At 47.7% G+C, this 24,759-nt stretch overlaps 1 protein-coding gene across 3 annotated transcripts in view; it reads left to right on the forward strand.

Moving 5' to 3' along the window:
• The window catches only part of LOC137434388 (ubiquitin carboxyl-terminal hydrolase 22-like), a 179,442-nt gene extending 161,002 nt beyond the window's left edge, over positions 1 to 18,440 (forward strand). For all 3 annotated transcript variants that reach the window (XM_078785447.1, XM_068127339.2, XM_078785446.1), the window contains 2 exons: positions 6,480 to 6,629; positions 16,827 to 18,440. In XM_078785447.1, the coding sequence (XP_078641573.1) occupies positions 6,480 to 6,629; positions 16,827 to 16,869 (193 nt within the window). In that variant the 3' untranslated portion in view covers positions 16,870 to 18,440. The remainder of the gene's footprint in view (positions 1 to 6,479; positions 6,630 to 16,826) is intronic.
• The last annotated feature ends 6,319 nt before the right edge of the window (positions 18,441 to 24,759 follow it).

The following is a 24,759-nucleotide window of genomic DNA, read 5'->3' on the forward strand; positions in this document are numbered from 1 at the left end:
TCTCACGACCATCAGACGTCATCACACGAGCATGCTCAGGATTAGCCTGGAGAATCTGCACTTTGTCCACAAGGGGGTCGTACTTGCTCGCGCGAACTGCCCGTTTAAGGTAGGCCGGCCCGGGCCCAGCGAGCCAACTGGGCAAAGACCGTATACACCCCGAGCTCCTGGGGTGGTGGAAAAGACGCTCGTGGGGAGTTTGGTTAGTTGCCGTACTCAGGAGTGCCCGGATTGAGTTCAACGCCGCAGGTAGCGACCAAGCCCATTTATCGAGGCCCCGGCCGTGGGTCCGGAGATGGAGCATGACGGCCCTCCAGATAATCCCGTTGAAGCGTTCGATCTGCCCATTAGCCTGGGGTCTATACGGCGTGGTGTAACTAGACGCAACGTTGTTTTGGAGCAGATAGCCGCGCACCTCCTGAGACAAGAAGACTGCACCCCGGTCGGTATGGACATAGGCCGGGTAACCGAACATTGAGAACAAGTTCTGTAAGCAACGCATCACCGTGGCAGCAGTCATGTCCGCGCACATATAAGCAAAGGGGAATCGTGAGTACTCATCAACGATAGTGAGCAGATAGCGAGAGCCGCTCGACACCGGCAAAGGGCCCTTGAAATCCATCGCCAAGCGTTCCCACGGGCGTGTAGCCTTCACCAGAGTCCCCATAGGGGGGTTATAGAAACGCGGTTTGATTTCCGCGCAGATAGCGCAGTCGCGACAGATACGGCGGATATCGTCAATCGAGTAAGGGAGATTCCCACTCCGCACGAAATGAGCGAAACGCGTTACGCCGGGATGGCCCGCAGTAGCATGCAGCACCCGTAGGCCCTCCAACGAGGTGATACCAGCACATGTAGTGGGGCGCGATAAGGCATCGGCGGCCTGGTTATCCTTCCCTGGGCGATATTTGATGGTGTAACAGAAGTCGGCGAGTTCGATACGCCAGCGAGTGATTTTCTCGTTCTTAATGCGCTGGGCGTGTAAGGTGTCGTACATGAACGCAACGCTTTGCTGGTCCGTGATGATTTGGAAGCTCCGCCCGAGTAGGTACGGGCGCCATCGCCGAATAGACTCGACGATCGCATACGCTTCCTTTTCAACGGACGAGTGCCGCCGCTCAGCGGAGGTAAGAGTCCGTGAAAAGAAAGCCACGGGACGTCCCCCTTGGGAGAGGGTCGCCGCGATGGCCTGATCCGAGGCGTCACTTTCGAGGACGAACGAGCCGCTCTCGTCAATGGTTGCTACGGCGGCTCGGGCGATGTCGGTCTTAAGTCCTTCAAAGGCCGTCAATGCGGCCGAACTCAGGGGAAAGGTGTCGCAGGCCACAAGGGGGCGAAGTTTCGCGGAGAAATTTTGCACCCATTTGGAGTAATGGGCGAACAGCCCAAGGGCGCGTTTCAGGGAAGCCCGATCGCAGGGAGGGGCCATGTCGAGCAAAGGTCGCAGACGTTCCTTATCCGGAGAGACAGAGCCATGGGTCACGGTGTACCCCAGAAGATCTATGGTGCGTAGGGAGTATCGGCACTTATCCTCGTTCATAGTTAAGTGATACCGTTGCGCGACCTCAAGGAAGCGCTTCAGATTAGCGTCATGGTGCCCTTGGTCATATCCACAAACCGTAAGGTTATCGAGGTAGACGAAAACATCGGTTAAGTGCTCCCGCGCAACGAGGTCATCCATGGCCCTCTGGAAACAAGCGACCCCGTTCGTCACCCCAAAGGGCAATCGTGTAAATTGGTACAACCGCTGCCCCGACTCGAAAGCGGTATAGATACGATCCGCCCTAGAGATAGGGATCTGGTGGTACGCACTACGGAGATCGAGAGTACTATAGACCGAATACTGGGACACCTGTTGCACTAGCGCGTCCATCCCCGGAAGGGGGTAGGCATCCAGCTGTGTAAAGCGGTTAATCGTTTGGGAATAGTCGATTACCATGCGTTTGCGGTGGGCCTCACTGCGCACCACTAAGACCTGAGCACGCCACGGTGACCTACTAGGTTCTATGATGCCGTCTTTCAAGAGCTGTGTCGTTTCGTCCGCAATGAATTGCATGTCCGCGCGGGAGTAGCGTCTCGATTTTACCGCGACAGGGGTACAGTCGGAGGTTAGATTGGGGAACAGCGAAAGCGGACGGACGTCCATTTGCGCTAGGGCGCACACCGTTAGCGCGTCGTCCGCCCCCACAACAAGAGTGTCAGGCCCACCGAACTCCATTACCAGACGTCCATGCAGCTTAAGAAAATCGTGTCCTAGCAGAATATCAGCACATAATGCGGGTAAAACCATAAGGTGTACATCAGGGAAAACCCGTCCCTTTAGCACTAGTTTCAATCGGCATTCCCCTTTTGTGCTAAGCCGGAGTCCCTGGGATGCCATGAAGATCCGTCGTGTAGACCGCCCGATCCGCCATCCATGCCTGAGCACAAGTCGCTGGTCGATAAAACTATCCGTAGATCCGGTGTCCACCAAGGCCTGAACACAATGGCCCTCAACCATAAGGGGAATAAGGGCTTGAGCCAGGCCAGACGAGGCAGCTGGGAGCGGGACTGAGCCCCCCGAATGGGTCGGACCAGCCTCGCGGGTGGATCCTACACCAGCTGCAGTTTTGCGATCGTGGCCGGAGTCTGCGTTGACCATGGGAAATCCATTATCGTCATCAGAGGACTTTCCCCAGCATTCCGGTGTTTCGCGATTCAAAATCCGATGAGAAAAGGCCTCAGTAGTATTTGACATCGCCTTTTGACACTCCTGGCAGATAAAGGCTTCCGTTGTAGCCGAAATCGCCTTTTTCGTTTGGTCGCTTTGACAAAAGGCTTCCGTAGTATTCGAAATCTCCTTTTTCGTTTGGTCGCTTTGACAAGAGGCTTCCGTAGTATTCGAAAGCTGTTTCTTCCCTTGCGTGGCTCGAGGTTTGGCCAAGGACGCGGCCTTTGTCCCCGATGGAGAATGAGACGGTGGTGGCTTTCCGGTGGCGCCAGTCAAGGTTGTCTGAGCGCCCAGCGGGCCGCAGCGAGGGGCCCTCCCCTTCGAAGACGGGTAAGGCGCTGGGCTCGTGGGTTCTGCTACAAGCCCGTTCAAGGTTGCCGCGCCTGCGCGACCGCGGCTGCGCGTGTCGAAGGGCCGCGAGCCGCGTGCCGATTTCTTGCAAACTTTCGCGTAATGTCCCTTTAGCGAGCACAAATGGCAAATAGCGTCACGTGCCGGACACACGACTCGGGCATGACGAGGCCCTCCACAAAAAAAACATGCGGCCCCGCGCAAGGCCTTGGGTCTGCTGGTCGTAACGGCAGCTGTCAGGGTAGGGTCATCCTCCGGAGCATCCCGGAGTTCAGCAGGCGGATCCACGTCCTCGTCAGTGGTCCTCTCCGGCCGGGCGTGTAGTGAGGTGCCCGCCAAAAGGCGCGTGCGATCATAGGCGTTCGATTGCATCCGCGCTTCAGTATACACCGTCGCTTGCTCAACCGCCGTAGCGAAGGTCAGGTCGGTCTTCTCCAAGAGTTTGAGACGTAGTTCCTGAGAGGAGACCCCTGCTATGAAGGCATCTAAAAGGCGATCATCTTTAGCCTGCTCGGGAGTCCGTGGCTGGGCGCTGTCCAGCATGAGCTGCCGGAGCTCCTGGGCGTAATGATCCATAGGCTCGTTGGGTTGCTGCCGTCGCGTCTGCAGCAAATAACGCGCATACACAGGGCTTTTTTCTTTTATATAAAGCCGCTTGAGCTCCGCGACGGTAAGATCATACGTCGTGCATTGAGCGACCGAGTGGTAGACCCGGTAGTCGATTTTTGAGTGTAATATTGCTAGCTTCGCGGCAGGCGTCGGAGCGGTATCAGGCTCATTAAAGAGATGCTCCAGCTGCTTGAGCCAGTGCTTGAGTTGCAAGCCTCCGTCCGTGGCTTGTGGGTCGGCGCTGAAAATGGACACCGTCAACGTCTTGTTGCCAGCCATGTCAGCAGATCATAAATGCAATTAAGTGTTGTGGAAAACCATTCAGGTCCGCACAACTTTTAGTCCAACGGTTTGGTTTAATTGCATTTAGATCATCACATCATTCCTGTAAGTAGAAATACACAATAAGCATACGATGCGACATCTCATAAAGCCATTCATATCAGTCAATGCAAGCAAGCTAGATATTCTATAAAGGCGTACCATTAACGAGGCTACCGATGTAACATGTCACAAGGGAGAAGTCTCGGAGCACTGACACGGCAACGGGTCTTATAGTCACGCCCCTAGTGGGGACAACAATGACAGCGAGCAGCGAGCATCCCCACCCGGGTTCAGTACGGATACGATTTCACTACAATGAACCCTGATTTTTTTTTATTACCCCCATTAACCTTTCATCACCCAACCTTTTTACTTGCTAGTTTCAGTTTCCTCCCCTCATCCCTCTCCTCTTTTCATGTTCATTCATTCCCTTGATGTTCGTCACACTGTAATTTCTACTTTGCTCTTTCATGAGCTTTGCTTCCCGATATGGGGGGTAAGCAGACAGCACAGTGACAGGCAGCTATAGTTAAAGCTTTCAGGGTTTTCGGTTGTATTCGTAGTGGGGGTAAATGAGGCCTCACGTGTTTTATTGTACAAGTTTTGGTCACCACATCTAAGGAAGGACATAGCATGGACAACTAGATTGATTCCAGGGTTCGCTGCATGAAGCTATGAGGAATGACTGAAGGAGACGAGACTTTATCTATATATATAAAAGAAAGTTTTTGTTTGTTTGTTTGTTTGTTTGTCTGCACGCGCTAATCTCTTGAACGGTGAAAGATAGGAGGAAACCTCTAAAACAAAAAATGTCGGGACGGGCCCCGGGAAGGTTTTCGGCTCGGTGGCAAGGCCGGTCGAGGCCCATCTCGGCCGGGCTGGGCCCATTTCGCAATTAAAAGCTGAGCTGAATTATAGTAGTCTATCTTCTACGGCCACGAGTAAAAGCTGAATTATAGTGGTAAATTCATTCAAAAAGAACTAAAAATGTCGGGACGGGTCTCGGAAAGGTTATAGGCTAGGTGTCGAGGCCGCCTTGGCCGGGCTGGGCCGGGCCCATTTCGCAATTAAAAGCTGAGCTGAATTATAGTAGTCAATCTTCTACGGCCATGAGTAAAAGCTGAATTATAGTAGTAAATTCATTTAAAAAGAACCCGGGCAACACCGGGTGCTTTCGGCTAGTTCATTATAAAGAAGATGATTAGGAGGGGATCTGATTGAGATGTTCAAGTTAATGACGGTATAGACTTCATAAATACAGAACAATATGTCAGCAAAATGGACAATGACATTGAGTTAGGATTGTATGTTATAATAACTAGAAGGGCACTCGGTAGAGCGCATACCTGTGCTAGTCTGATTAGTTTACATTTTGTATTCCACTGATAGGCCGGATCGGGATTCGAACCTGAACCAAAATCTAATCGTCTTGTTCTTGTCACCTAACCAACTCGTCCACCAAGTTTTGTCATAATTCGTCCATAACTTTTTGAAATATCATGTTATATATCGTTTTTGGCCCATCTCTCAATGGTGAAGAATCACTTTGAATATTTAAAAAATTCTCGGTTCCGGATTCAGATCTCCACCAACTTTGAATCAATTCTTCCTTGTGAGACACACCCAACGTGTCCACCAAGTTTCGTTCCGAATCCGTCCCCAACTCTTTGAGAGATCGTGCTATGTATTGTTTTTGGCCACATCTCTCAATGGTGAAGAATCACGACAACAATTCTAGTATCTGGATCCGTATCCGTATCTTCACCAAAATCGAATCAATTAGTCTTTGTCACACATCCAACATGTCCACCAAATTTCATACAAAGTCATCCACAACTTTTTGAGATATCCTGCAAGTCTTTGGAATGACTTGGCCGGGGTTCGAACCCCTGACCTCCCAGACTCAGAGCAGGCATTCGACCCATTACACCACCGATGTTGGTAGATGTTCTGATGATGGTTACGATGGTCATAATAGATGAGAGTAGGAACAGCAGGAAGGTAGGGGTCTTTCACTTGGAGAATAGTTAATGCGTGGAATGGTCATCCTGGCAAGGTAGTCACAGCAGAAACAACAGATACATTTAAATTGGAATTTGATGGATGCCTAGAAGCATTGGGAATTGAGGGATACATGGATATTTGCGGGACTGGCTGGTAGCTTGCGCGTGAATTGGTGAGTGTATACACATGCAGTGATTTTGATGTCTGCAGGAGGGTCTTCACCCCACTCTTCTCCAATCCCCCTCCCAGTGAAATGAAGTAGGATAGACTGGTATATTGAATAATGTGGTATTTATGGAACACAGACATGATGGGCCAAATGTCTTTCTCCTGTGTCCAAATGATTTATTATTCCTTGCCCACTTCCTTGGATTGCTCTGCCATCATTTGTCCAGGGCTGGAAAGGCTCGGCAGTTTCAAAAGGCAGAGTAAAAATGTAATTTTATTTTAACTCGGTAATGACCTGTTCTTCTCTGTGCAGGTACTCACTGTTCGCAGTTGTAAACCACCAGGGAACACTGGAAAGCGGCCACTACACGAGCTTCATCCGTCAGCATAAGGACCAGTGGTTCAAGTGCGACGACGCCATCATCACTCATGCCTCTGTGCGCGATGTACTCGACAGCGAAGGGTACATCCTTCTGTGCCCGTTATCTTGAATTAGCAAATTGTTGTTTATAATACTCATGCGCCTTCGCGACTTGTTTTTATGCATTTTGAATTGTGAAATTAATCGTACGTTAAAGTAGGATGAATGAATGACTTCGTATGTCATATGTCAGGGAGTCGTCAAGAGAAGGAGAGTCAGCTTCGCTCGTGCATGTAAATGTTGCTAATCAGCTGTGACAAATATCTTTCAGGATTAGAAAGGTCTTCGTTTTGGCCAATGCAGCTAAAGTCGGCCTAAGTCGTTTTTTAATATCTATATTTTTTCTTCAAGGATCTAAGGCTCATACAGGAGTTGGCACATGTATTTGATGCAGGACAAGCAAATAGTGGGACAATTGCAAATCATTAGAGGGACAATCTCAGGTGGCAGGGTGCTCAAGGACCAATGCCCAAAGCGGGACCACCACCTGTACATTACTAACCTTTAACGGAACATTGGTTTTTGGTGCAAGCTATTGAGGCAGGTTGCCATATGGGGGTTGTGGCATGTGAGCTGTTGGGGGTCTTCGGGTTGCATTCCTGATTCTGCATTGCCTGCTGGGAGGTACCTTTGAAATCCGTGTTCCCATAGGCTTGCGGCCAGAAAGATAGAGGCCTGAACCCAAGTGTAGTGCCATGAGAGGCTGTCTCATCTCTGGCACATAATCTTGTGTCCCCTTCTTTGCTAGTTTGCGACTGAAGCCGTACTGAGCACGGGATTCTGGGAGGCCCTTCTGATGCCACTATTTTGCACTGTCAGTGCCATCTGGAACACTCGTTTTTGTCTGTAAAGTTTCCTGAAGCTTCTCATCCCCTCTTTTATTTTACTGTGTGCCAATCATCTGTGGCACCTCCTTCCCACATTTTCCCATCTTCTTTATGTGCTTTTTCACCCGGAGGTCGGGAGAGAGGGAGGGGAAGGGCGACCTCTTGGCTTTTCAGCTCGGGGAAAAAACCAAGAACTATGAGGAAGTTGGTAGACATCCGATGTAGGGTATGGATGGCACGGACACTCCATAGACCAAGTAATACAGCAACAATCATCCAGAAAACCCAGATACAAACTTATAAACCGATAAAGTAGCGACCAGTCGTGTGTGGAGGGATTTCACATCCGACAACATTCATGAAACTCTTGAACAGCATCGCTGAGCGATAGAATCGACTGACCCAAAACAAACCGTTTGTAATTATTCTTTCTTCTTATTCTTGTTTTCAGACAGCTTCTTCTTCCCTTGATGAAGGGTGCGATCCAATGGTGCCAATCTTCCACAATGCCTCGACCCCGACACTCCTTTACTTCACTCTGTCCCCAGCAAACGTGTTCCACTCTCCAACCACCCCCGCCTTAATGATATCCCTCATAACACAATTTTCCCATCTCGAACACGATCTACCCCCTTTCCTCCTACCTTGCTCCCTCAACCTATCTGCTCTCTTTTCCATTCGCTCTTTCCACATCTGTGACGAGTGTCCAGCCCACTTAAGCCGGATTTTTACCAATCTCCCCATCAAGCTTACAGTGCATTCAGAAAGTATTCAGACCCCTTCACTTTTTTCACATTTTGTTATGTGGCAGCCTTATGCTGAAATCGTTTAAATTCATTTTTCCCCTCATCAATATACACTCAATACCCCATAATGACAAAGAGAAAACAGGATTTTAGAAAGTTTTGCAAATTTATTAAAAATAAAAAACTTAAATATCACATTTACATAAGTAATCGGACCCTTTGCTATGACACTTGAAATTTAGCACAGGTGCCTCCCCCATTTCTCTTGATCATCTTTGAGATGTTTCTACACCTTGATTGGAGTCCACCTGTGGTAAATTCAATTGATTGGACATGATTTGGAAAGGCACACACCTGTCTATATAAGGTCTCACAGCTGACGATGCATATCAGACCAAAAACCAAGCCATGAGGTCGAAGGAACTGCCTGCAGAGCTCAGAGACAGGATTGTGTCGAGGCACAGATCTGGGGAAGCCTACAAAAAAAATCTCTGCTGCATTGAAGGTTCCCAAGAGCATAGTGGCTTCCATAATTCTTAAATGGAAGAAGTTTGAAACAAACAGGACTCTTCCTAGAGCTGGCCGCCCGGCCAAACTGAGCAATCGGGGGAGAAGGGCCTTGGTAAGAGAAGTGACCAAGAACCCGATGGTCACTCTGGCTGAGCTCCAGAGATCCTGTGTGGAGATGGGAGAAACTTCCAGAAGGACAACCATCACTGCAACACTCCACCGATCTGGGCTTTATGGCAGAGGGGCCAGACGGAAGCCTCTCCTCAGTGAAAGACACATGAAAGCCCGCTTGGAGTTTGCAAAAAATGCACCTAAAGGACTCTCAGACTGTGAGAAACAAGATTCTGTGGTTTGATGAAACCAAGATTGAACTGTTTGGCTTCCGTCTATATATGTATATATCAATTGTCAATTCAATTGTATCGTGCCAAAAATGTATATGTATATCAATTGTCTGAGAGAAGGCATCCTGCCAAAAAGCATCTCGTACAAACCACCGGTGAACATAGAACTTGGAAGACAGACTGTCAAACAAAATGGCTAACTAATAGTTCGTGTTTTAATCCAAGATTGCCATCTGAGGTTACAAATATAGGCTCCAATTCAACAGAAGAAAGTAGCCTGCCAATCTACATTGAACGCAGATGCTGTGAAGCTATTGGAACAAGTCATGTGCTCAGCATGCACAAATCGAGAAGAAAGGAAATCTGTTCTTGGCAGAAAGATAGCTTGTTTGAAGCTGCTTTCACAGAACAATGGGTGGCCCTATTGTACACAATCTATTTTCCAAACAACTCTGGTCAACAGAGGAATGTGCTGATACATGAAACCTGGTTTACCGCAGCAGATACAAAGCCAATCGACTTCATATCATGCCTCGAAAGCTTCTTTCACAAATAGAAACACCAGAATATACGAAGGATGCCATCCGACAACACGTAACTTCTCTTCTCGCCTTGCACAAGCCTCATCAAATTCCAACCCGAAACGAAGCCAATGCCATCCACTCATACACTTAAAGCTGATTTGAATATTGTTATTTTGCCAGCTGATAAGGGTCGAACAACTGTAGTCATGGATAAGACAGAATACTTACAGAAAGCGAACCAACCTCTGGAGAATGAAGAAGCTTACATTGTGCTACAGTCAGATCCGATGAAAAGTTTCACCTGAAAAATCAGCAGAATGCTCACCAAGTTGAAGCCTCTGAGGGCAATAACCAATTGAAAGATGTCCAGCTTTAACCAGTCGAGATGATGGTGTCGTTCCATGTAACTTTTGCAAATCTAGGACCTGGAAACAACCGTGTACATAAAGGCAACTAACACAAGTCCCATTCTACATTATGGTAGTAACCTTCCGATGGCTCATAAACAAAGCTACCTGCAAACACCTTTCCAACAGGTCAATGCACACTGCTGCAATATGAAAGAAACTTTCTTTGAAAGTTGTTCCATTTAAATAGTTACCCAAGCAGTTTCATAAATAAGTGTATGCGGAGGAGAAGAGGAGAGAAGAGTTAACCGGCGAGGCCACACAACCCAAACCAAGGTTTTGGTGCGCCCTCTCATATGTGACTAATGTATCGGAAGCTACTGCTCGCCTGTTAGTCCCATTTGAAGTTGGCATCGCACATTGACTCGAGGCTTACCATTAGTTGCTGGGTTAGGATGCAACTGAAAGATTGATTCAATCGGGAGGACATCCTCCTGTTATTTACAAAATAAATTGCAGCAACTGCGCAACCCACTATGTTGGAGAGGCCTCAATGTGACTGAAAACAAGGCTACATGAACACCAGTTAGCCATACGCAGAAAGGACCCACTCCCTCAGGTCGCAATGCACAGCATCGGGCGAGGCCACCGATTCATGTTTTCTGAGGCTTAGGTGATCGGGCAAGTGGGCAACCAAACGTCCAGGCAGCTGCAAGAGGCCTGGTAATGGAATGATAATTCAATCAATAGGCATGTCGATTTACATCTGGCTTATCAGGCATTATGTCGTCAGTTCAAACACCAACAAACAGGGTGAACATTGTTAATCACCAAACAAAAGTACAAAACAACAAAGCAATGTATATGTATATAAAGAAAGCTAGATATGAGAGAGCAGAGTGAAATCAAGGCAATTTGTACATACCTGGAGCAGGATTGTGTGGCCTAAAAGGTGGAAGTGTATGTACATCCCATTGCCAAAGAAAGGGGATCTAAGAGGATGATCAAATAACCGAATCATTTCCTTGACATCACATGTTATCAAAATATTACTAGAGATCATTGAACACAGAATAGAAGACTTCATTAAGTGAGAGATGCCTGTTGAGCAACATCGTTCAGAAGAGGAAGAGGTGCCCTCGAGATCAAATTGCAAATTATAGGTTGGACAAGGAAAAATCAACTGAATATCAAAGGAAATCATCTCTGTTTTTTAGATCGTACCAACGATTTTGGTTGTGTTTGTCATAAATTGTTGTGGATTAGGTCCAGAGACACGAGGATGTAGGAGCACCTGATATATCTGATCGGAAACGCGTACACTGAAGAAGAAGCTACAGGAAGAACAGAGTATGGAGAGACAGGATGGTTTGGAATTGTAAAAGGGGTCAGACAGGGGTGCATCATCTCCCCTTACTTGTTCAATCTATTTAGTGAGTACATCATGAGCAAATGAAACTTGGACGACATGGAGACTAGAGTCGGGATTGGAGGAAGGTGCATCAACAATCTAAGGAATGCTGACGATTGGTAGAAAGTAAAGAGGATTTGATGAAATTGCTGCAGACATTGAAAAAGGAAAGTGAAAAAAGCTTGTCTTTATTGAAAACCTAAAAAAGACTAAAATCTTGTCAACCGAGGAGATCGATATGTTCAGATTGTGAGATGTTCACATGGAAATGGAAAGTTTCATCTTCCCGGGTTACAAGATTGAAGTGAGTGGAGAATGTGGAGGAGAAATTCATGGATGGTTAACATTGGGGGACAACAGGGACGTCAGGATCGACAAAAATGTGGAAAGATAAAAATTTGACCCAACAAACCAAGAGGATGCTCTGGTATTTCCAGTTGCAATGTATAGGTGAGTCATGGACAGTGAAGAAGATTGAAAATTTTGAAACATGATGTTCGAGACGAATGTTAAAAATTCCCTAAAAATTCCAAAAATTCCAAATTGGAGCACCGAACAAATCAGTTGTTGAAGAAATTATACACACATGGACATTAGAAATGCTGATGCCAAACCAGAAACTGGCATACTTTGCACACGTCGTGCGTGCAGGAAATGAAAGTCTGTCCGTATGTTTGCACATCTTCACGAGGAATATCTTGAATACTACAAGACCATATACAATCTGTATTTTAAGTTGGTAAAATGCAAAAAGCAACGCAATCCAATTGTGCGCGTACCAGATCGTGGGATGTAAATGCAAGGAAAAGACACGGAAATTGATTGCTTATGATCGACCCAAAAACAACCGTCGCCCTGCTCTTCTCGACCGATGTTACATTTATATTCACGGGCAAGTCATTGCTCTTCATGCCTGCTTTTGTAATGAATCATTCGCATTCACCATTGCATGTCACTCTGTTGAAAGCATCAGCATGTCACCACGATAAGTGGATGCCTGGAGAAGAAGAAGAAGAAGAAGAAGAAGAAGATTGCATTTCAAGGCCTATTTGGTATTTCCACTGAGTACTGAGCGCTTAGCTCATGATGCTGGAATCTCACGTTCTAATTCCATATGATTTGTCCAGCGTTTACTAATATCCTTGTAATGCGCACTCCTCTTATTTAACGCTTCAAATTATTCCCACCTACTTGTGGGGTCAGCAGGGGGAATTGCGTCAGACCCAAGTCTTTCTGTAACTGACTGGCTGGCATGAATTTGTAATTTAGCAAGCTCACCAACTCTTCATTGAAGGCACCGTGGGATCTTTATTGTCCACCAATGCCCCAGTGCTGGCGGACGGGCCTCCCGGCTTGACGTCCTTACAATGAATGGTGCACTCGTTGATGCGTCACCCCACACGCGACACACCAGGGTGGCAGTTTTATCGGTGGTAGTGATTCATACCCAGGGTAGACACCTCAAAGCAAACTGTGCATACCTCTAAGTTATCCTGCCCAGCATATTCTTGGAAATGTGCACTGATGTTTCCACTGCACTTCCTTGTCCTGCTGCGATGCATGTCCAATTCATACATGCTCCACAAAGAGCCTTTTATACCTGATGAAAATGGTGCTTCTTCCAGGCCCCTGTAGCCTGTCTGCATTTTTAGGGTAATGGTTCCTGAAGCTGAACAACTCAGATTTGTAGATTATAATGATTTTTGACAATTTTCACACAAAGCTAAAGATTTGGTAGAGGAAGAAAACAGGATAAAGAGTTCATACTAAACTAGAACGGCACTCGGTAGAGCGCATACCTCCGCCAGGCTGAACAGTTTATTTTGTATCCCACTGATAGGCCGGATCTGGATTCGGACCTGAACCAAAATCGAATCGGCTTGTTCTCGTCACCGAACCAACTCCTCCACCAAGTTTAGTCATAACTCGCTTTTCACCCAATCTCTCAATGGTGAAGAATCACTTAGAAATTAAATATGTATGTGTATATATATATATAGCATCAACGGCTCAACTCTGTACAGAAGAGCAGCGGGGGAGGAGGAAGATGGGAAAGGGGGAGATGGGCAGGGTGATGAGACAATCAGGATGCTGAAGAGGTGATGAGGAGACAAACAGGCTAAGGGGGGGGGGGGGGGGGAATGAGAACAGCACCAGGGCCAAGGCAGGCAGGAAGACCTCCTTAAAAAAGCTCTCCACCTCTCAATTCTCCCCAGACCTCCACAGTTTTCCTCACAAAGACGTGAGCTCCTCAGCATACTGTATATGCTCGATCCAGGCTCCGCCCCCTTCTCCTCAAAACTCTCGCAATCCTTTTAGAACTGTTCCCGCTCAATTCTCCGCAGTTCTGATGCAATCCTCCTCAGTTCTCACCAATCCTCCTCAGTTCTCACCAATCCTCCTCAGTTCTCACCAATCCTCCTCAGTTCTCACCAATCCTCCTCAGTTCTCACCAATCCTCCTCAGTTCACACCAATCCTCCTCGATCGTAGCTCAGCGATCTAACTTTATTCCCTCTCTATCTTATCACAAGCAAGACCCCCTATTGTGCACATTCAAACACAATCCTTAAGCTGACACGTCCCTACTTCCTTACATCTGGATTTGCTTCCTACTCACACACGGCCCTTGCTATTCTATACAGTTCTATTTCTCCTAAGGTAATCGCTAACCCCCCCCCCCTCTCCCCCTATACATAACACTGCCCCCCCCCCCCACCCCCCTGGAACCGCAGGTCCTGCAAGGAGCAATGCAGGGACACAGCTCTAATCTTATCACTTACAAACTCAAACCTAGTTAATACCAATGAATTAAATCAGGAGGGGCTGTGGGAAGCGAGCCATATCTAACTTGCCTATTCTCCATAGCATACTAACCCCTTAGTTGCAAACAGCAATTCCAACATGTACAATTCTATGTACAAAATGCTTCTCCCTCTTGTCTCCTCGCTCCGATGTCCCGGTGCGGGGAGAAAATGGCTCCAAAACAAGCAAGCAGGCCTACTTTATTAGACAATTTAACTTAACCAATTCACAATCCCATCTACTTGACCATGTCCCCCAGCGGATGTCACCTATTCCTGCTGTGTCAGCTGGGCCCAAATACCCAAACCCAAAAAGTTTTGTGATGATCAGAAGAGGTTCGTTTTTCTATCCAAGATGGCTGCCAAACCACGTGACATACGACATCATCATTTTCCAACTCTATGCAACAGTGGTGTTTCATGACATTTGTAAAATTTCGCATCGATAGGGTAAGCGGTTTCAGAGATATAATTCTTTTATATTTCCCTTCAATCCAATATGGCTGCCAAACCATGTGACCTATGATGTCATAAATTTAATATTTCAATACCAATGGGTCATGCAATACCAATCCTCCAATCCAATACCAATCAATGGTCAATGGGTCAATACCATAGATCATGTGCATGCAATTTCAGATTTTTAAGATAAGGCATTGATCAAAACATTTATGGCTGGTATCACACCACTAATGATGTCATCATTATCATGCTTTTGTTCCCTATTGGAAGTACTTGACAAAGTGCAAAGTTTCAAATTTTTCCATTCAACGGTTTCCGAGAATTTTTTAATTATTTGCGTATAATCCAAGATGGCTGCCACACCACGTGACCTATGACATCACAATTATCATAAAAACATTCTGCATGGGTGTCGCTCCTACCCTGAAAATTTCATCTCAATCAGACATGTGGTTGCTGAGAAAAACGAGGTTTATTGTTGGAATTATGTTGAAATTATTCTAGATTTTGTTAATGTGACCTTTAAAAGAAACAAAAACCACATTTGACATTTCGAAACAAATAAATTGATCCTTGAAAGTGATGTAAACTGATATCGAACTCAATTCACGGACAGCACTGTGTTAAACTTCTGTATGTTTTCCAGAAGTATCTCTTTATTTTGCACATTAGCCAAATTTTTTTTTAACAAAAACAAAAGTTAAATTACGACTGGGATTACGGATAGTAAAATTACAGTTCAGTACTTCGTGTAACCCCCACGAGCATTCAGGAGAGCACGTACATGTTGAGGCATGCTGTTCACGAGATTTGCCAAGGTTTGGACAGGAATCGCTTGCCATGCAGACAATAGCCTGCTGCAATTCACGCACAGAGGTCGGCTGCTGGTCCAAGTGGTCGATTTGACGCGTTAATTCTGCCCACAAGTTCTCTATCGGATTCATATCCGGGGACATGGCAGGCCACTCCATATGCTCTACACCACGGTCAGCAAGAAAGTGTTGGATCATGCGAGCACGATGAGGCCGTGCATTGTCATCTTGGAAGACAATGTTTCCTCGAAAGGCTGCACGAGCAAATGGAAGCAATGTTTCTTCCAGAATGGCCCTGTACTTGAACTGGTTCAGGTTTCCATTCAGAACAACCAGGTCAGTTTTGCCCCCTGCATGAAAAGCAGCCCAAACGGTCACCCCACCACCTCCAGCTTGGACTCTTGGCACTATACAATCTTTGTTGTAGGCTTCATGCACTTGTCTGCACACTCGGACACGGCCATCTTGACGATAGACCAGAAATCTAGACTCGTCACTGAAGATCACGTGATTCCAGTGTCCTGGCTGCCATTGACGGTGCTCTCTGGCCCACTGCAATCGGCGCTGGCGGTGTTGTCTGGTCAGGTGTGGCTTTCTCAGGGGACGCCTGGCACGATAGCCTGCTTGAACCAGTCGTTGGTTGACTAGCCTTCTGGATACAGGCACATTTGTCAGTTGCTGTCACTCAGACCTAAGCCGATTAGCTGACTTGGTTCGGCCATTGTGGACTAACCGGTGCAGCTGGCGATCATCCCTCCTTGTGGTTCTGCGGGGATGTCCTGGCCTCGGTATTGGAGTAGGGACACCCCTCTGAGCATTTCGTTTCAGGATCTTTGACACCTGACCTTGAGTGATGCCATACTGCTGAGCAATAGCACGCTGTTTCATGCCGTAATTTCGTAAAGCCACCACTCCATGACAAAAAGCATTGTCGAGTTGACGGACCATCTCCAGAGGAAGTGGCAATAACTTTTGGAGATGTGCAGCAGTTGTTTTCCACTAATACAGAACGCAACAACCCTTGTATACCCGACTGTGAAGCCAATCATCAAATGCACCTGTCCGTACATTTTGCCACGCCACCTGTGATATAATCCTGTTGTTGACTTCTTGCTGCGACAGACAATCAGTGACATGGTTCTTTTAACAAATAAATCACCAAAGTGTAAAAGAAACTCACCAGATTGATATACTGAGTTAAGAAAGTAAACCCAAGTCAAGAAAAAATATATATTCCATATTAAATGCCAAGTCTGTATATATATAACTACAGAATATACATACAGTATACAACTATATATATTGCTTGGTTTACGAAGTTCAACCAATCGAACTTTGAGAAATGAAAATGTGAATCTACAATGCCGAAACGAAGAGCTTACGATAGATTGAATTGTCACTTGATGTTACAAGTCATGATAGGATCCCATGACCCATGCGCCCTTTTTTGCAGGTACCTGCTGTTCTACCACAAGCAGTTTCTGGAGTACGAGTAATTACCGGCAGCAGGATTTGTCGGCGCTGAGGAAAGAGACAAACTGCATCTACCTGATCTTAAACTTGCAGCACTGGAAAATACTTGACGACCCTCTCCTGCTCCCATGGCTGAACTAAGGGCTGCTGGTTTAGCATGGCATACCACCCCTCCCGTCCTCCCCCGTCCCACCCTGCCATCCTCATTCCTGCCCTGTAATCCACATCCCACCATCTATTCTTCCACCGCTCCTAATCTCCTGTCCACATTCTCTCCATCTTGCCATGCTGCACCCACAACTTGAGCTGTGAAGGAACCCATGGCCAGTGGCAATAAACTGTCCACCGAGGGAAGTGACGATCCGCTCTGCTGCTGTCGACTCAAAAATTAATCGTGATGATGATACTGATCTCTTTGATGATATTGATGATGATGTGGCCGCCGTGCAGGCATCAATGCAATGCCATCTGCTAGGTGGCTCCACGGGACTCAGACGTTATCCCGTGTGCAAACTACCAAATGCGCAACTCTTTTGCATTTTGCTTTCAGAGGGTTTTTGTTTTCCTTTCCCTTTTTTTTTTTAAGAAAAGCATGGAGGATGTGCTTTGTTTTTTTTTTATCTGTTTTTCTTGTTTTGTAAATTGGTAAGCCTTAGGCTTGGCGGATTTGCGGGTCACCGGTTTTGAGGGAAAGATATGGGTGTTGGAGGGGGGAGGGGAAGGGGAAAGGGATGGTACAAGGACAAAGCGGAGCATGGGTCCAGCATCATAGTAATTGGACTTCTTCTTCTTCTTCATCGTACAAGTCCTCAATTCGCTGCCAACCTGCACCAGCGAAAACTGATTCTGAATGGGCCCAGACACGTTGCACTTTGTTGCCCGTTCCAAGGCTTGGATGTCAAGCGGCAGTGATTTTCCCCACCCCAAATCTTCTTCTCGACCCCCTTCCCCCTCCTCCCCCCCCCCCCCCCATAGCCCTCTCTCACGCCCAATTCCCTCTCATTATACAGTTCCCCCAAATGACCCTTCCAAACCCCATGAGTTATGAACTGAGAGGTGACGGTTATGAATGCGATTGCTCTACACCCGCCCTTTTCCCCTTCCATCTTCCGTAATCCTAATTCCTATGCTTTTCATCATGCACGAGGTTCGGAGCTGGGGCTAGTGAGGGAGGAGCGGTGGAGAGAGACCTAGTTACTGGGCTAGCGTCTCCTTCGCTCTCCCGCCTGTACAGTCAGACCAACCTGAGGCCGAGAGCTAGGGGCATGGCACCCTGCAGCTCGTGGCCATCACTGTCAGTGTGTCATCGCCCGTGGCTGTTGTCGGTGCACCATATATCATGGAACCAATAAAACGTGCATCCGATGTGCTTCGATCGGATGCACCTGCCCTTCCCTCCCTCCTTCCTTTTGCTTCTCGACCAAACTTCATCCTTTTGCCCATAGTGATGCTTTTGTCTTCTCTTCCCTGACCAACTTCCATTTTTTTTTTTTTTTTTTAATTTGTTTGTGTCATCCTTTCTCTCTTTGTTATCACGATGTGTAGAAAAGAAACCAGACTTTGGTTGATTTTATAAAGGCATTGTGTAAGTGTCCATGACACACAGATCTTCAAGTACATTGCAACATGCTCCATCCACTCCGCCATACTTGTGTCATAAACATCGTGGTTAAATGGAGGACATCCACCTCCGAGCCCGTGTTGAGGTGCAGTTGTCATATTAGCCGGTACAGGTAAACGTAATGGGGTTCCTGTGGTTTGGTTCCTTCTAAAATGGCGGCTGTTCCACTTTTAAACTTGGTCACCCTGTTTATGCGAGTTATGTCGTAGCTTCGTCCGTGGGCCTCCGTGGGGGTTTGCCCGCTTGTTTGGTACAAACATGGAAATGCGCCACACCGGAGCCATTGCTGTAAGTCCTGGGCATGAAAAGGACCCCCTAATCAGACTCTTGTGACTGTAAACCTTGCAGAGTTGCCACAATTGTTAGTACTTTAGTTAGGGGCTGACAGGATGGCCTGGAGGTGTGCTCACTCTGCTATAAACTGTCATCAGGCAGGGACTCTCGGATGGTGGTTAAACTGGGCGTCCCATCTGCCGGAATTTGTTGGTGGACGTTATAGGTCCCACGGTGTCCTTGGTGAAGAGTAGGCGAGCTATCGCCGGCACCATGGTCACATTCCTGCCTGAACCTATGCAGGGCACTGCATCAGCGGCACAACCGCGCCCCCAACCAATGATGCTACTCAGCAGCCTTGTGCTGCATAACCAACGACCAAGTGCTTTAGGTACCAGTGCCGCCATTGTTTTTAATGACGGCACATTTCTCTCCTGGATTTTTTGTGACGTCACAATTAGGACTTGATGCCAACCTTCGGGGTTTGTTCGTGCTGAGCATCAAACAAGGAAGCAGCAGTTACCTCTTTTTTTTAAGGCTTGGGTATGTTTGGGATAGGGCTAAATGGATGTGCAGTCCTCCGATATTCAGAGTGGATGCGCTAAATATGATGGAACCAAGTCTGATGTTGGGGGGTTTGCCATTGCCTTCCCAGGATTCATTCAGGGCAGGAACTTGTCATTTGTTCAAGGGCCCAGCGATGACTCGCGGACCCTTTGTAAAAGACACCGTGGGATCTTTTGACATCCACCAACAGCCAGTGTTAGCAGATGGGTCCTCTGGCTTAACACCTTCCTGATGGGTGGTGTGCACAACGCCTCGCACTGTACACAAAACACCGGTCTGATGGATGGCGTCAACACCTCGTACTGTACACAAAACACTCGTCTGATGGATGGTGTGCACAACGCCTCGCACTGTACACAAAACACTCGTCTGATGGATGGTGTGCACGACGCCTCGCACTGTACACAAAACACTCGTCTGGTGGATGGTGTGCACAACGCCTCGCACTGTACACAAAACACTCGTCTGGTGGATGGTGTGCACAACGCCTCGCACTGTACACAAAACACCCGTCTGATGGATGGTGTGCACGACGCCTCGCACTGTACACAAAACACCGGTCTGATGGATGGCGTCAACACCTCGCACTGTACACAAAACACTCGTCTGATGGATGGTGTGCACGACGCCTCGTACTGTACACAAAACACTCGTCTGATGGATGGTGTGCACGACGCCTCGCACTGTACACAAAACACTCGTCTGATGGATGGTGTGCACGACGCCTCGCACTGTACACAAAACACTCGTCTGATGGATGGTGTGCACGACGCCTCGCACTGTACACAAAACACTCGTCTGATGGATGGTGTGCACGACGCCTCGCACTGTACACAAAACACTCGTCTGATGGATGGTGTGCACAACGCCTCGCACTGTATACAAAACACCCGTCTGATGTATGGCGTGCACGACGCCTCGCACTGTATACAAAACACCCGTCTGATGGGTGGTGTGCACGACGCCTCGCACTGTATACAAAACACCCGTCTGATGTATGGCGTGCACAACACCTCGCACTGTACACAAAACACCCGTCTGATGTATGGCGTGCACGACGCCTCGCACTGTATACAAAACACCCGTCTGATGGATGGTGTGCACAACGCCTCGTACTGTACACAAAACACCCGTCTGATGGATGGCGTGCACAACGCCTCGCACTGTACACAAAACACCCGTCTGATGGGTGTGTGCACAACGCCTCGCACTGTATACAAAACACCCGTCTGATGGCGTGCACAACGCCTCGCACTGTACACAAAACACCCGTCTGATGGGTGGTGTGCACGACGCCTCGCACTGTACACAAAACACCCACCTGATTGGTTGTACCTGGGCCGTTATTGAGAACCCAGGCTGGACGAATCAAGGTCGGTGTACTGTACGTGTCCCATTATTCATTAAATACAAATACCATGCTCTATGGTGCAATTGGTGTACGAACCACGCTTTGCACTCAACACAATTTAAATAGTGACATCGTAACGGATCCATCATAGTGTAGAAAGAGGTTGTCAAGCGGTGGAAGTGAAACACCACCTGGTGATTCTGAAAGAAACGGACGTTTTCATTACCTCCGCCACCGAAGGTCCAGTAGATGGAGGTCGTCGTCGTCTTCACCCTTTTCTGTCTGTGTCTGTTTGTTTGTGAACAAGATATCTCAAAAAGTTGTGGACGGATTCGGACGAAATTTTGCGGAGATGTTGTGTGTCTGACAAGGACGAAATGATTTGATTTTGGTGAAGATCTGAATGTGGATTCGGATACGAGAATAATTTAATTTTTTAAGTGATTCTTCACCATTGAGAGATCGGGAGAAAAGCGAGAAATAACTTGATATTTAAAGATGTTATGGACGAGTTTTGACTAAACTTGGTGGATGAGTTGGTTTGGTGACGAGAACAAGCTGATTGGATTTTGGTTCAGGTCCGAATCCAGATCATTGGGATTTCTAGTTAATTGTGTTATAATTGAGATTCAATCTGAGCATGACTTGGACCTTCCCCAAAAACCACCGACTGGCGTTTCACCTCGGACTACGACGTGGACATGCGAAGGTAGCCATCACATCTAAATGGAAGCCTGGTTTTGGCTTGCACCTGGGGTCCTGAGTTCGCATCCAGTCAGCCGTTGAATTAACACCACGTTGGTTGACTCAGCCCGTCATCCTTCCGAGGTCGGAGAAATGAGCACCGACTTACTGGTAATGGGGGCACTGCATCAGCGGCACAGCCACGCCCTCAGCCAATGATGCAACCAGCAGCCTTGTGTTGCATATGAACGAAGAAGATAATGCCATTGGCTGCACATGTAAGACAGTAATTTATTTAGGATGTCCGCGATACGTCACGTGGCTTGCCTGCGAAGCAAACAAAAGAAACGTACATGACCTCTGCACCACGTACATGACCTGTGCACCACGTCCATGACCGCTGCATCACGTACATGACCTGTGACCACGTACATGACCTCTGCACCACATACATGACCGCTGCACCACATGCATGACCGCTGCACCACGTACATGACCGCTGCACCGCGTACATGACCCCTGCACTACGTACATGACCGTTGTGACACACACATGACCTGTGCACCACATACATGACCTCTGCACCACATACATGACCGCTGCACCACATGCATGACCGCTGCAACACGTACATGACCGCTGCACCGCGTACATGACCCCTGCACTACGTACATGACCGTTGTGACACACACATGACCTGTGCACCACATACATGACCTCTGCGACACGTACATGACCTCTGTGACATGCACATGACCGCTGCACCACATACATGACCGCTGCAACACGTACATGACCGCTGCACCTGTTACGGATCCGTCACTTCCGCTGTTAAGGTTTTCATCCACTTGACACACTTCTGGTTCTATGTATTATTATTATCATTGTTTAAGTGAAATGGCCATTAGTATTATCACAATGTAAAAGGGTTAACTTTAAATGCAACCGGAAACCGGATCGGGAACCGGATGACGACGAGAAGACGAGGAGGAAGAAGAGGAAGAAGGCGGGGGCGTGGCAAGTGAGGTCGGACAAGAAGCGAGTCGTTTCCAGCTCCGTAGTGAGCGTTGTCAAACGAAAGTCGCGAGTGAACTTTGAGGTCCCTTGAAAGGAGTCCCTGCGATAGGTGTTATCGCTGGGGGATTGATAAACCTGCGTGGTCAGGTTTGGGCGTTGCGATTCCGAAAAATCCTCACCGGTCGTGTCGACTCAAGTAGGAGCCGTCGGCCATTTTGACCTTCGCGCTTTCTTCATCAAAAGGTCTTGGCTACGCATCAGCTTTTTCACCATACTGTCGTCTGTCGGGGATGTGTGTGTGCAACGCTGAGTTTGGAGATTAAGTGGCGGTTCGCCGACTGAACCAGGGAAAGTTCATACCTGGAGGAACTTTGAGATTTCCCATTCCGCCGCGAGTTTGCTTGGTGTTGGACCACGTGACTTTTTGTGTCGCTTCGACCGCCTACGCCGCGATTGATCTCGATCGATCGATCTCGATTGGACATTGTTCTAGCGATCGCTGGAGCGAGTTAACTTCGTCTTGAGGACGGGAAAATAGACATTGGGGAAAGGTTTTTTTCCACTCACCTGGAACACCGTGAGTTATCCTATGCTAGTTGATGGTACCATCATAAGATGTATTGAGTGTACTTTTGATTGCTATTTGTTGTACCGTTATTCTTGTGTGAATTTTAATACAATATTTGTTTGTTGATAAAATCATTGGTGTGGTTTCACTATTAATTTCTAACAGAGTAACATATTTTTCTGCCGTGGCTCCTCTCGGGGCTCGGAGGTACATCGTGACCAGGGGGTCGGGGAGGAGCACGTAACACACCACATATATGACCCGCTGCAACACATACATGACCGCTGCACCACGTACATGACTGCTGCAACACATACATGACCGCTGCACAACGTACATGACCGTTGCAACACGTACATGACCGCTGCACCATGTATACGACCCGCTGCAACACGTACATGATCGCTGCACCACGTACATGACTGCTGCACCACATATATGACCCCTGCACCACGTGCATGACCACTGCACCATGTACATGACCGCTGCACCACGTACATGACCGCTGCAACACGCACATGAGTGCTGCACCACGTATATGACCCGCTGCAACACATACATGATCGCTGCACCACATACATGACCGCTGCACCACGTACATGACCCCTGCACCATCCTGTCGGATACATTACTCGTCCGAGGCCGTGCGAAGCGACGAGGCCGTTCATTCCTGGTACGTGAAACACCCTGCAACCCATAACTATACAAAACACATTTGGAACCGCCAAGGGCATTTTCCATCCAAGGAAAATTGGATAAGATAAAAATGGGATAAAATTTTTTAAATGTGCGTGCAATAATTATGTAAGTTTGTTTAAAATTCTCCATGGGTGTGTAGCGTGCTCTCTTGTGTTGAAAGTTTCGTGTAAATTGCTCAAGTGGTTACGGAGAAAACGAATTTAAACGTGGAAAGGGAGGGCGGGAGGAAAAAGAAAGTGAGGACTTCGGCCGACGGGCCAGAACATGGTCAAGGATGGTTTTGGACGTTATTACTGGTGACATTAGTCTAATTAATCCATGGGAATCTTTATCATGTACCAACCTGTGCACCGTCCATTGTCCCTTCTTGCCTGACAAGATCACCAGTCCCTACTGATGAAAAGCAGCCCCATAACATGATGCTGCTACCACCATGTTTGACAGTGGTGATGGCGTTGATTGGGTGATGTGCCGTGTTAGGCTTGCGCCAGACGTACCACTGAATTTAGACCAACAAGGTCAATTTTGTGACGTCGGACACAAAACCACATGCCTGCACTATCTGTATTAAGATGATTTTTCGAACACTCCATACAAACTTTTAGATACGTCTTTTCAGTCATGGCTTATTTCTTGACACCTCTCCATGGAGGCCAGCTTTGTGAAGGGAACGGGATATTGAACGGGATTAATGAACATGAAGAATGGGGGTAAGTGTGGAAGATGTGCAGAATAGTGCCCGTAAAAGCCATCAGGCCCTAACCTGACTGGAGAAGCAGATCCTAAGAACCATCCTCCTCTCATAAGATGATTATGACACAGAGGATGTTAGACTCAATGTCCTGATCATGAGGATTGTGGGAGGACCTCATGGGGATTGTGGGAGGACCTCACGGGGATTGTGGGAGGGCCTCACGGGGATTGTGGGAGGACCTCACGGGGATTGTTGGAGGACCTCAAGGAGATTGTGGGAGGACCTCACAGGGATTGTGGGAGGACCTCACAGGGATTGTGGGAGGACCTCACAGGGATCGTGGGAGGACCTCACAGAGATCGTGGGAGGACCTCACGGGGATTTGTGGGAGGACCTCACGGGGATTGTGGGAGGACCTCACGGGGATTGTGGGAGGACC

This window comes from Myxine glutinosa, chromosome 10 (assembly GCF_964187855.1).
Source record: "Myxine glutinosa chromosome 10, kmMyxGlut1.1, whole genome shotgun sequence".
NCBI classification, from domain to species: Eukaryota; Metazoa; Chordata; class Myxini; order Myxiniformes; family Myxinidae; genus Myxine; species Myxine glutinosa.